The sequence below is a fragment of the Bombina bombina genome, chromosome 1 (genome assembly GCF_027579735.1).
Source record: "Bombina bombina isolate aBomBom1 chromosome 1, aBomBom1.pri, whole genome shotgun sequence".
In the NCBI taxonomy this organism is placed as follows: Eukaryota; Metazoa; Chordata; class Amphibia; order Anura; family Bombinatoridae; genus Bombina; species Bombina bombina.
The window spans coordinates 1386097592-1386111417 of record NC_069499.1 but is presented as its reverse complement, the minus strand read 5'-3'; the positions used below and the strand labels follow the sequence as shown (position 1 = coordinate 1386111417).

The 13826-nt window shown below is 36.1% G+C and overlaps 1 protein-coding gene across 1 annotated transcript in view; it reads right to left on the bottom strand.

Moving 5' to 3' along the window:
- The window catches only part of ITGA10 (integrin subunit alpha 10), a 203538-nt gene that overhangs the window by 31829 nt on the left and 157883 nt on the right, over positions 1-13826 (bottom strand). Inside the window, 4 exon segments of the mRNA XM_053704493.1 lie at positions 144-257; positions 9697-9777; positions 9863-9976; positions 11621-11705. Of these exon segments, the coding sequence (XP_053560468.1) occupies positions 144-257; positions 9697-9777; positions 9863-9976; positions 11621-11705 (394 nt within the window).

Sequence of the window (13826 nt, the reverse complement as noted above, 5' to 3'; positions counted from 1 at the left end):
AGGGACAGCCAAGAGTCTGGACAAAAGAGGAACATGGCAAAAAAAGGAAAAGACAATAAAAGATGGATAGAGACATTGAATCAATTATATTTACACAAACATAAACTAAAATAATAATAAGACAAATATAAACCACTAAATACCTTGGAAAAGAATGGATTGTGAATCACTCTGAGCAGCGACACTGACAGATCGTTGTTCTTATGTAGAATGGGGAACAGGCAGGTTACGGTTTCACACCAGCTGTTACTGCAGTCCTAGCGCACAGTAGAAAAGTATTAGCATAGCGCAGAGTTCATATTACTGCCACTGGACTGTAAACATACTGCACCTGCATATCTTTACAGCTAAGCAGGTGAACATTTTAAATTGCAATTCTATTATAAATTTTGCTTCATTATATTGGTTATCCTTTATTGAAGGAGTAGCAATGCACCACAAGGAACTACCTGGGCACATTGGTACGCCAATGATAAGATGCATATATGTTCAGCCACCAATCAGCTGATAGCTCTTGAGCCTACCTAGGTATGCCTTTCAACAAAGGATACCAAGAGCAAGAAGCAAATTAGATTACAGAAGTAAATTGGAAACATGTTTAAAATTGTATGCTCTATCTCAATCATGACATTTCTTTTTTAATTTAATTTTCCTTTAATAATGAAAAACATTTGTAAAACTAAATGATCACCTACTGTTCTTTCGCTCATAGGTCCTAATGATCTAAAGCTCTCCAGAATTGTGAGATTATCTAACAAGTCTCGTCAATGCTGTGAGGTCCCTCAAACAATTTTATAAAAGCAAATGTTAGCTTGAGAGCTGCTTATCTAGCTATACAAGGTTCTGAATGTGAAGAAGAGACACATACATTACAATATAATTCTCAAAAAAAGCCAACAAAGATTTTGTGTGATTTATCGCCCTTGGAGTTAGGGGAAAGCTTATTAGTCTTCAGGAGTTCTAGTCTGCTCCAGAAATACCATCTCTTTCCTTTTTAGCGTCAGGTCTTTTCCTGCCTGTTTGTACTTTGGTAGTGTAGATTTTCAACCCTAAATTAATGTTTTTGAACAGAGGTAAAACATACAATTCCGAAAACTCTGCTAGAGTTAAGCTTTTTGCGCTAGTCAGGTTGCATTAAAAAAAACAGCGTATTTTGCGCTAGCATTAACCGGAATAGTGTGAAAAACCTAACTTAAGTTTTCGTGTGCTCGTGCATGTATCCCCCCATAGAAATCAATGGAGAAAAAAAGTAAATTTGCTATGTTCTCTTGGTATCCTTTGCTGAAAAGCACACATAGGTAAGCTCAGGAGCAGCTAGATGCTTATTGGTGGCTGCACATATATGACTCTTTGTATACCAAAGCCAATACCCGTGAACACGGAAGCGCCATCATGATTTACGCTAACAAACTGTTACACTCATATTAACGATATCTGATAAAAATTTGTCATAAGAATATTCTTAATAAATGTTTAGAAGGGTAAAAGGGTATATGGCCATGTATTTGAACGCAACGGGCTGTAATATATATATATATATTTATGTCTAAATAATAATTCCATAATAATATTTAATAAGGTGCTTTACTGTGTATTTACTGTACATATTTAACATTCCAACGTTCTTCATTACAGGACAATGTTATTTTTATTGTAAATACATATTTCTATATATATCTGTATATACCTACACCTATATATCTATTACTATAGATATATAGGTACAGATAAATATTTTACATTAAAGGGACAGTCTACACCAGAATTTTTATTATTTAAAAAGATAGATAATCCTTTTATTATTCATTCCCCAGTTTTGCATAACCAACACAGTTATATTAATATATGTTTTACCTCTGTGATTACCTTGTATCTAAGCCTCTGCAGACTGCCCCCTTATCTAAGTGCTTTTTACAGACATGCAGTGTAGCTAACCAGTGAAGACTCCTAAATAACTCCACGGGAGTGAGCAAAATGTTATCTATATGACACACATGAACTAGTACTGTCTAACTGTGAAAAACTTTCAAAATGTTCTGAGCTAAGAGGCGGTTTTCAACGGTATAGAAATCAGTTTGAGCCTACCTAGGTTTAGCTTTTCAAAAATACCACCAAGAGAACAAAGCAAATTTGATGATAAAAGTAAATCGGAAAGTTGTTTAAAATTGCATGCCCTATCTGAATCATGAAAGTTTAATTTTGACTAGACTGTCCCTTTAAAATTACCAGATATTTGTAAAAAAATAGATTTAATAGATTTTTTTATGTAAAGAACATACGGCTAGATTACGAATTTTGCGGTATGAGTGAAAAAGCAGCGTTATGGCTCTTTTTCACTACCGCTGGTATTACGAGTCTTGCAGGTTTAGCTGCACCGCACACTTTTTTGGCCGTAACGCAACGTAACTACTGCAGCTTTCAAAAAATCCTTTTTCAATGGGACTTCCTTTGCGCTGGTATTACGAGTTTGCCTGGGAGGCCAAAAAGTGAGCGGTACAGCCTATAACCACAAGATTCGTACCGCCACCTGTAAGTCAGTAGTTATGGGTTTTATGCTACAACGCTGTAACCTAAAACTCATAACAAAAGGGCTAAAAAGCACACTAACACCCATAAACTACCTATTAACCCCTAAACCCAGGCCCTCCCGCATCGCAAACACTAAAATAAAATTATTAACCCCTAATCTGCTGCTCCGAATATTGCCACCACTAGAATAAACATATTAACCACTAAACCGCCGCACTCCCGCATTGTAAACACTAGTTAAATATTATTAACCCCTAATCTGCTGTCCCAACATCGCTGCAACCTACATTACTGCTATTAACCCCTAATCTGCTGTCCCTAACATCGCCACCACTATACTAAAGTTATTAACCCCTAAACCTAACCCTAAGTCTAACCCTATCCCTAACACCCACTAACTTTAATATAATTAAAATAAATCTAAATACAAATTACTATCATTAACTAAATAATTCCTATTTAAAACTAAATACTTACCTATAAAATAAACCCTAAGCTAGCTACAATATAACTAATAGTTACATTGTAGCTAGCTTAGGTTTTATTTTTATTTCACAGGTAAGTTTGTATTTATTTTAACTAGGTAGACTAGTTAGTAAATAGTTATTAACTATTTACTAGCTACCTAGCTAAAATAAATACAAATTTACCTGTAAAAGAAAACCTAACCTGTTTTACACTAACACCTAACCTTACACTACAATTAAATAAATTACATTAATTAAATACAATTAACTAAATTACAAAAAATTCCGATTGGCTGATAGAATTCTATCAGCCAATCGGAATTCAAGGGATGCCATCTCGGATGATGTCCCTTAAAGCAGTGGTTACCAACCAGTGGTCCGTGGACCACTGGTGGTCCACGAGAAGATGTTGGTGGTCCTTGACACCATCAAGCAGGAATTAATCTCCTCTGATGGTGTCACCCCCATCGCGCCGCAACTCCCTACAGTGCCTGGCTGGACATCAGTGAAAACCGACGGAGGAGGAGTTAAATTACAATCTCCCTACGCACGTTACGTAGTACAACTTACGTAGCTGGATTGTATTTTTAACTCCTGCTGCCCGGCGTGTTGCTCAGAGGAAGATGCTTCCATTCTAAAGCCAGCAGAGGTTGGTATAGTCTTGGCTTGAAATAGTGGAATTAAAGTATATAAAAAAGAAAATCTTTAAAAAAAAATCTCTCTTATATTTAATTTATTTTCTTCCCTTTATCTGTCTCTTTGTAGTAGCTTTCCTAATTCCTTCAGATGGACTTACACTGTTTGTCTTCCTCCCCTCCATCTTTTTTTTATTAAATATGAATTATTTTTCATTCTAATAATTTTCCCGAGCACAAAGCCATTCCACCTAAATTCCAGTAAATTGCCATCCAACAGATCAGCCATATCCCACCAGTATTATAATAATTGCCAGTAACATCAGTCGTGGTTAGCTCACATCCATAATGAGAGCTTTCTGATATAAACTTAATTTATGACTCCAATGCCTGCAGTCCATGATCATAAGTAGTTTTGAATAATTCCTAACTGGGGAGGTAACTATTAAACATAATTATTTTCTTCCGACTTTCTGCCAATCTGTTTCCAGCTCAAAAGTTGGCACTCACCCTTCATCTGTCATGTGGAAGTATTCTCTCAGTTCTGTCATTCAGTTAGTTAATTCTAAATTCTAAAAAAATATTCTTAAAAATGTGTAAATATATACATAAAGTAAACTTAGCTATGGTTACACTAGCTATGTACAGTATGTGTGTATATGTATGTATATATATATATATATATATATATATATATATACACACACTAACACACGTATTATAGAGGTTTGTACCTTTTTAAAAAAATTAATGTTAGTGGTCCACGGGATTCAAAATTGTGAGTTTAGTGGTCCCTGAGGTCTGAAAGGTTGGCGACCCCTGCCTTAAAGGAACCTTCATTCTAGAAGAGCCGTCGATTGAAGAGGATGCTCCGTGCCGGATGTCTTGAAGATGGAGCCGCTCCGCGCCGGATGGATGAAGATAGAAGATGCCGTCTGGATGAAGACTTCTGCCAGCTTGGATGAAGACTTCGGCCCACTTGGATGAAGACTTCTGCCAGCTTTGATGAGGACTTCTGCCGCTTCGCTGAGGATGGATGTCGGGTCTTCAAAAACTGTAAGTGGATCTTTGGGGGTTAGTGTTAGTTTTTTTTAAGGGTTTATTGGGTGGGTTTTATTTTTAGCTTAGGGTTTGGGCGGAAAAAGAGCTAAATGCCCTTTTAAGGGCAATGCCCATACAAATGCCCTTTTCAGGGCAATGGGGAGCTTAGGTTTTTTTTGTTAGGATTTTATTTGGGGGGTTTGGTTGTGTGGGTGGTGGGTTTTACTATTGGGGGGTTGTTTGTACTATTTTTTACATGTAAAAGAGCTGATTTCGTTGGGGCAATGCCCCGCAAAAGGCCCTTTTAAGAGCTGTTGGCAGTTTAGTTTAGGCTAGGGTTTTTTTTTTTAATTTTGGGGGGCTTTTTTATTTTGATAGGGCTATTAGATTAGGTGTAATTAGTTTAAATATTTGATCATTTCTTTTTTATTTTGTATAATTTAGTGGGTTTTTTTTTGTAATTTAGTTAATTGTATTTAATTAATGTAATGTATTTAATTTTAGTGTAATGTTAGGTTTTAGTGTAAGACAGGTTAGGTTTTATTTTACAGGTACATTTGTATTTATTTTATCTAGGTATTTAGTAAATAGTTAATAACTATTTAGTAACTATTCTACCTAGTTAAAATAAATACAAACTTGCCTGTGAAATAAAAATAAAACCTAAGCTAGCTACAATATAACTATTAGTTATATTGTAGCTACAATATAACTATTAGTTATATTGTAGCTAGCTTAAGGTTTATTTTATAGGTAAGTATTTAGTTTTAAATAGGAATTATTTAGTTAATGATAGTAATTTTATTTAGATTTATTTTAATTATATTAAAGTTAGGGGTGTTAGGGTTAGATTTAGGATTAGGTTTAGGGGTTTATAACTTTAGTATAGTGGCGGCGACATTGGGGGCAGAAGATTAAGGGTTAATAACAGTAATGTAGGTGGCGGCGACATTGGGGGCAGCAAATTAGGGGTTAATAAGTGTAGGTAGGTGGCAGCAACATTGGGGGCGGCAGATTAGGGGTTAATAACTGTAATGTAGGTGTTGGCGGTGTCGGGGGCGGCAGATTATGGGTTACTAAGTGTAATGTAGGTGTTGGTGATGTCTGGGGCAGCAGATTAGGGGTGTTTAGACTCAGGGTTTATGTTAGGGTGTTAGGTGTAAACATAAATTTTCTTTCCTCACAGGAATCAATGGGGCTGCGTTACGGAGCTTTTTTCAGCCGGCTCTCCCCATTGATGTCTATGGGGAAATCATGCACAAGCACGTAAAACCAGCTCAAAGCAGCGATGGTATTGGAGTGCGGTATGGAGCTCAATTTTGCTCAACGCTCACTTATTGCCTGCTAACGCCGGGTTTTTGATAACCTGTAATAGCAGCGCTGTAGGGAGGTGAGCGGTGACAATAACTTGCAAGTTAGCACCCAGCAGCTCTTACCGCAAAACTCTTAATCTAGCCGATAGGAATGTAAAATATGTCTAACGCGATTAATGTTTTGCAATTTCGGTCTAGCGCGGTGTTGGGTTTGCGCACATGAAAAATTAGTTATCTTATGGTGCATTATTGAAATATTATATATAAAATATTCAAAAATATTAATAATTATTAAATATTATTATAGATACTGTAAAAAATCTAAATAATCCATACAATATATATATATTTTTTCTTTATTAATTATAATATTTATAATTATTATTTATATTTTTTATATTTTATATGTAATATTTCAATAACCCGACACTGTGTTATACCTAAATATATTTTACATTCCTATCTTCTTCACATAATTTTTTTAATTGTTATTATTACATATATATTTCTATGTATATGTGATAATCTTAATGTAAAATATCTATACCTATCATTGTTCCCTTTAAAAGGCCAGATTGTGTAAGAAGCCCAGCAGTGAAACGGTTAATAAGGTAACCATACTTTGCTGTCTGCATTGCGTAGTGTTTGCTAACTGTAGGGTGTGATTAACTAATTAACTGCTTCACTGCTGGGCAGTTCACAAAATCTGGCCTTAGAGGGAACACTGATACCTATATATCTATAGGAAAAGATATACTGTACATGTATAGGTATATACAGATATATAAAGAAATATGTATTTACAATAAAAATAACATGGTCCTGCATTGAAATGCTAAATATTAAAGGGACATTAAACACCTCAAGATATTAATATAAGTTGTTTAATTAGATGTAGTAAAACAACTTTGCAGTATACTTTCATTATTTATTTTGTTCTCCATTCCTGTCCTTTTATCCTGAATATTGTAAGATTTTCAGTTCATGTTAAACATGGAAGTGCAGACACACAGAGGCGTAACTAGAAACCACAAGGCCCAAGTGCAAGAATCTAAGAAGGGCATTTAACACAGAAAAAAATAATGTGAATCAGATTACATGTCTGCAAAAGGAGGTACCCTGTGCCCACAGTCTGTGAGATGGTCTGAGCCCCTATTACTGTATATAGTGACACTGTTTAACCCACCAGTACTGTATATAGTGAGTTAGTGACACAGTCTGTAATCTGCCGGTGAGATGGCTGGCCTGACCCTACCCACCCAATACTTTATAAAGTGACCACATAGTCTGTGACATAGTCCAGCCCCCCCCCATACTGTATAATATAGTGGTACTGTATAGTGACACTGTTTACCCTCTGCCCCCCCATGCTGTAGTAACAAGGTCTGTAATTTGCTGGTTCCACAAACATACATACACACACATACATGCATAAATACACACACAGTCACATACACACACACATACACACCAATAGGTAAAACAGAAACACTAACTCCTTTAGTCAGAGACACTAGTAAAGCATCATGTCCCACTCACATGATATATGTGCAGACAGTGGCAGGTAAACGTTTTTTATTGAAAAAAATAAATAAAACATTTATTTTTTTTATTTTTTTTTAAAGCTGGGCCCCAGTTGCAGTTGCGATCTCTGCACCCCCTGTAGTGTCACCCCTGCAGACACAGCTATATTCCACACAGTCATTGGTTGTACACTCTAATAAGCCATGTATAATCATTCCTAATTGGCCTCAGCAGAAAATATAACCTAATTTATAATATGGACGCGCCCACTGCTTTATTGACATTAACTTTACCCTATTTTCTCAATATTTAAACAACTAATATAATTTTTAAAAATACATGTACAAATTATTCTCAGGCTAATATTTTCTTTGAATACACCATTCAAGCAATGATTTATTTAGTGTTTAATGTACCTTTAATAACTCTTGTCAGGTTAGCGCGCAATCGATAAGTGTTCGAGATACATACAGATACATTGCTAAAGATGTATATGTGTGTATATATATATATGTGTGTGTGCGCATATGTATTTTTATGTGTATATATGTATTTACAGACATATATACACACACATATAAACACATAAATACATATGTATAAGGGCTTTGGAGCCCTTTGCCGTTAAGTAGATGAAAACATGAAAAAACATATTTATGCAATCTTCATATTTAATAAAGGTTTTAACTATCTATTTACTGTAAATATTTCACATTCCAATATTGTGCACATAGCAGAATGTTCTATTTAATTCTTAATATATATTCCTATGTATATCTGTATATATCTATATGTAATCATGTACAACTCCATTTCTGAAAAAGTTGGGACAGCATGGAAAATAAAAAAAAACCAAAACAACAAAAAGAGTCATTTGAAAATTTAATTCACCCTGTACTATATTGAAAACACATTATTAACACACTATTTGATGTTTTACTTTGTGAATTTAATGTATTTTTGGAAATATACACTTTTCAAATCTGATGACCACAAGACGTTCCAAAAAAGTTGGGACGGGGCAGTTTAGAAATAATAGCAATGTGACAAGTTGAAGTTGAAGGTGATGTGAAACAGGTGAGGTAATCGTGTAATCATAGTATATAAGGAGCCTCCAAAAAAAGGCTGGGTCGAGGCTCACCAATCTGCCAACAAATGCGTCAGCGAATGATCCAACACTTTGAGAAAAACATTCCTCAAAGACAAATCGGCAGGATTTAGGGCATTTCACCTTCTACAGTGCACAATATTTTTATAGCGTGCTCTCCGATCCCTCAGACGTCACTGTCTCAAAACCATCATGAGTCTGTAATGAAAATCCTGACATGGGCTCGGAAAAACTTTGGTAAACCTTTGTCAGACAACACCATTCTCTGCTGCATCCACAGTCCCAACTTTTTCAAAATTGGGGTTGTATGTATATATATATATATATATATATATATATATAAAAATATATATAAAGGTATAAATATATATTGTACCTAAAATATATATATATATATATATATATATATATATATATATATATATATATATATATATATATATATATAAAAATAGAACATATTCTGTTATGTGAAGAACATTGGAATGTGAAATATTAATATTTAAATGTCGGGTTAGCACACATGAGAATTTGTGATCGGAGAGTGGAGTGTTAGGTTTTTCCACTCTTTTTTAGATTTTGACTTCTATGGGGGAATACATGAATGCACACGCGATATTCTAACTGCCTTTCTGTGCTCGTTGGGTTAGCGCATGAGAAAAAAACAGTTTACTTTCAACTCATAATACGAGCGCAACCCAATGAGCGCAAAAAGCTTACTTCTAGCTCAATTAACGCTCGAGTGGGAGCATTAATTAGCACTCCACTTGTAATCTGGCCCATAATGGGAAAGATTAGAGTCTTGGAGATGTGCAAGAAGTTTCTGCCTACCTCCTGCTGTTAGTGAATATAATTGATTTATCTTACGTATAAACCTTATTATGTTTTTAACAAAATATATTGCATTATGTTCGGATTTAATAACTATACATACTATTTACAGTATACAGAGCATGCGATTAACTATAGTACAATGACTTTTAAAGGATATAAATATAGAAATATAAATTCATCTTTTCTCTCATTTCTACACCACATGGATTCCTGTAAGTGATCTGATTAGTGTTTATTATCCTTACCAGAGTATCTACGTGGAGAAGATCCTCCTGGTGAAAGGGGACCATTCCAGGGGAGCTCATATTGGTCAAAACGCATGTGGCCTTGCAAGGAAATGTGAGATAACATAAGTGTCAGGCACCCGAGAGAGGCAGTTTTAGAGAGGGTGATATTTACTAAGTATCTTACGTTTTCAGCTATTATCCTAGTGACAGACAAGAAGTACGTGTTCCCATAAGCCATTGCTGGGGTGAGGATGCGGACAGATAAATTGTGAATAGGATAACAATCTACATACTGGGCCTGCAGAAAGAGAGCAACATATTTAAAGTGACAGAAACCTTATCAATAAACCCATACCTTGCTTGCTTCTCACCCAAGACCACCTGTGTCCCACTATATTCTTCCCCAGATCAGACTTCCTCCCCTGACCCAGGCCAGATCCACTTGCTCCTCTATATAAAACTCACCTGTCATTCAAACATACCTGCCCAACAAATTACCCTATCCTTCAGATCAGACCAGCTTGTCCCCAAGAGTAAATATGTTTCTACTCTTTCTAAAATACATGTGTCTTCACATATCAAAACCATCATTCTTTTCAGGTCTTATACATTGTCCTGTCTACATATTACTCCACCCCCGCCCAAACTAGCTGTCCACCCAGATCTACCAATACACAATTAATCAAATAAATGTAACACTCAGATTAGATATGTTGCACCTGAACTGTAGGTAAGTTAAAGGGACAGTCTACACCTTGGTCATCTTAAAGTCTTACCTTAGATTAAAGTGATGGTAAACTTTAAATAATCAAATGCCATAAATGCAACCTTTGCCATTAAACAAATATATGTGTACCTTTTTTTGTTTTTAATCCATCTGTGAAAGGGTTAAATTAGTGCATATAGTAATGCTTCTATTACAATGTTATGCCGGCCCACATGGATGAACTTTTTATGACAATTCCAGTGAACATCCAATCAGCAGTCAGTTAACAATCTTGAAGTCCAGCCCATTTAAAGCTCATAGAAAGCCTATGTAGAGAGTGGATGTGACTGCTCTATACATCACAGCCCAGCCAAAAGAGGAAATGAAGGGGGGAGGAGGAACTGACAATACCAATTAGGATTATAAATCTTTTATTTTATATATATATATATATATAAATATATATATATATATATATATATATATATATATATATATATACACTTTAAAAGAAATAATTATGTGGTTTTACTTGCAAACTTTTATATGTTTAATTGCAACATTCTTATAGTCTGAAATTTACTATCACTTTAACATTCCTGCTTTTTGCCATAAAGATAGCAAGAGAACGAAGAAAAATTAATAATAGGAGTAAATTAGAAAGATTATTAAAATTGGACGCTCTATCTGAATCATGAAATAATTTTTTGGGGTTTTCTATCCCTTTAAGATACGAAAAGCCTCCTGAACCTTTTCTATATTTTGCAGCAGGAATGGTAAAAAAAGTTATTTTAAAATGAATATTGTTTCTGGCCACTTTGAAATGGCTTTCAAGTTCAGCCCACTGATGACATCATGATCTGGGCTGCATATGGCATCCAATCATAAAAGGCTCACTAGTTAGATTCAACAGACTGTCAATGCTATTCAGCAGAGTGCCTAGATGCAGCACAGATCGTGATGTCATCAGTGGGCAAAGCTTGGCAGCCATTTCAAAATTTCCAGTAATATTATTAATTTTAAAATAACTTTTTTACTGTTCCTGCTGCATGATATAGAATGGGTGCAAGAGGCTATTATCTATCTTTAAGATGACTATGGTGCACTGTAGACTGTCCTTTTAATATAGTCTTGTGTGCTGCAGTGAGCCCAAGTTTTCCCTTATTATGTAGCAATAGATTATTTGTCCCTTATTATGTTCTCAGTTTATTATTTATGCATTATGAGGAAAGGTACCTTGAAGATGGTTCTGAACTCTGGGCCCAAACTGTCAGAGGACGGTCTGCCTGGCTGCACTTCGTAACGATTCAGACTGGACTCACTGAAAAGACAGCAGTATTAAATATGAAGCAACATAAGGAACTGAACTCATTACTTCATGAAGTGCTTCTACTTAAGAAATATGCATCTTATGTGTGGAATCATTCACCTCAAAACATGTATTTTAATATGTCACAGTAAATATTTATAATTTTTGTATTATGTCACAGTAAATAGTTATATTTTTTGTATTATGTCACAGTAAATAGTTATAATGTTTGTATTATATACTTTTCTATCTCTTTCCCATCCATTTTTCTCATTGCTTTCGCATTTCACTGAGGGGAACATTAGGTAAGAGAGCAAAGATAACAAAAAATTAAAGGGACATCCCGATGCAAAAATTACATGCTACAATTCATGAGAGCATGTCATTTTAGCATTACTGATCCTAGCTAATTATCCCACTTGGGAGCCGCAAATATTTTGTGTGGGAATTAGAACATGTAATTTGTATACAACTGCCCACTTACATCCAAAACTACATTCATTTCTATATCATATTCTATCTAATACTCACTAGGATCCCTTCACTAACTATAAATCCTATTATGAACATTCACTAAGACTAAGATGGTCAGTAAGGGGAGTCAACTTTAAGGTGGTAAAGGGAGAGTGGTCATTTCTGACCATTCCCCCTAAAAGATCTTCATCCTCCTGTTCATACAGTCTTAGAAGGCTGTTGCATAATACATAAAATAAGTTTTTTCTCAAATATTATGACATTTTCACTTGGTTTATTCGTTAAAGGGATAGGAAACACCAATTTTTTCTTTCATAATTCAGATAGAACATTCAGTTTTAAAGCAACTTTCTAATCTACTTCTATTATCAATTTTTCTTTGCTCTCGTGGTATCTTTATTTGAAAAATCAGGAATGTAAGCTTAGGTGTTGGCCCATTTACATTACATTACATTCCTGCTTTTTCAATTAAAGATACCAAGAGAACAAAAACAAATTGATAATAGGAGTAAATTAGAAAGTTGCTTAAAATCGCATGTTCTATCTGAGTCATGAAAGAAAAAAAATGGGGGTTTTATATCCCTTTAACCCCTTAACGACCAAGGACGTACGCCACACGTCCTCAAAAAAAATACACTTAATGACCGAGGACGTGTGGCGTACGTCCTTGGTCTGGAAAGCAGCTGGAAGCGATCCTGCTCGCTTCCAGCTGCTTTCCGGTTATTGCAGTGATGCCTCGATATGGAGGCATCCTGCAATAACCCCCCTTGGCCATCCGATGCAGAGAGAGCCACTCTGTGGCCCTCTCTGCACCGGACATCGATGGCCGGTATCGTTGGTGGGTGGGAGCTTACGTGGGAGGCGGGTGGGCGGCCATCGATGTTGTGTATGGAGTGGAGGGGGGCGGGATCGGGGGCGGGACCCACGGGGGCGCGCACGGGGGGGGCGCGCGTGCACGGGGGTTGGAGGGCGGGCACGTGCACGGGGCGGGAGCGGGTGGGAACCGCTACACTACAGAAAAACATAAAGTAAAAAGTAAACAAAAAAAATAAAGTTTAAACTTTAAAAATATAATCTAAGGGATCTGGAAGGGGTGGGGGGTTGGTCTTGGTGGGGGGGAAAGCTACACTACAGAAAATGGCTTTTTTTTAATAAAATGGCAAATTTTTTGCAAAACTGGGTACTGGCAGACAGCTGCCAGTACCCAAGATGGCGCCCATTAAGGCAGAGGGGAAGGGTTAGAGAGCTGTTAGGTGGGGGATCAGTGAGGTTGGGGTCTAAGGGGGGATCATACACATCAGCATATGTAAATATGCTTCTTTTTTTAAAAAAAAAAATGGCCAAATTCCTTTTATTTTAGTACTGGCAGAGTTTCTGCCAGTACTTAAGATGGCGGGGACAATTGTGGGGTGGGGGAGGGAAGAGAGCTTTTTGGGAGGGATCAGGGGGTCTGATGTTTCAGGTGGGAGGCTGAGCTCTACACTAAAGATAAAATTAACCCTGCAAGCTCCCTACAAGCTACATAATTAACCCCTTCACTGCTAGCCATAATACACGTGTGATGCGCAGCGGCATTTAGAGGCCTTCTAATTACCAAAAAGCAATGCCAAAGCCATATATGTCTACTATTTCTGAACAAAGGGGATCCCAGAGAAGCAT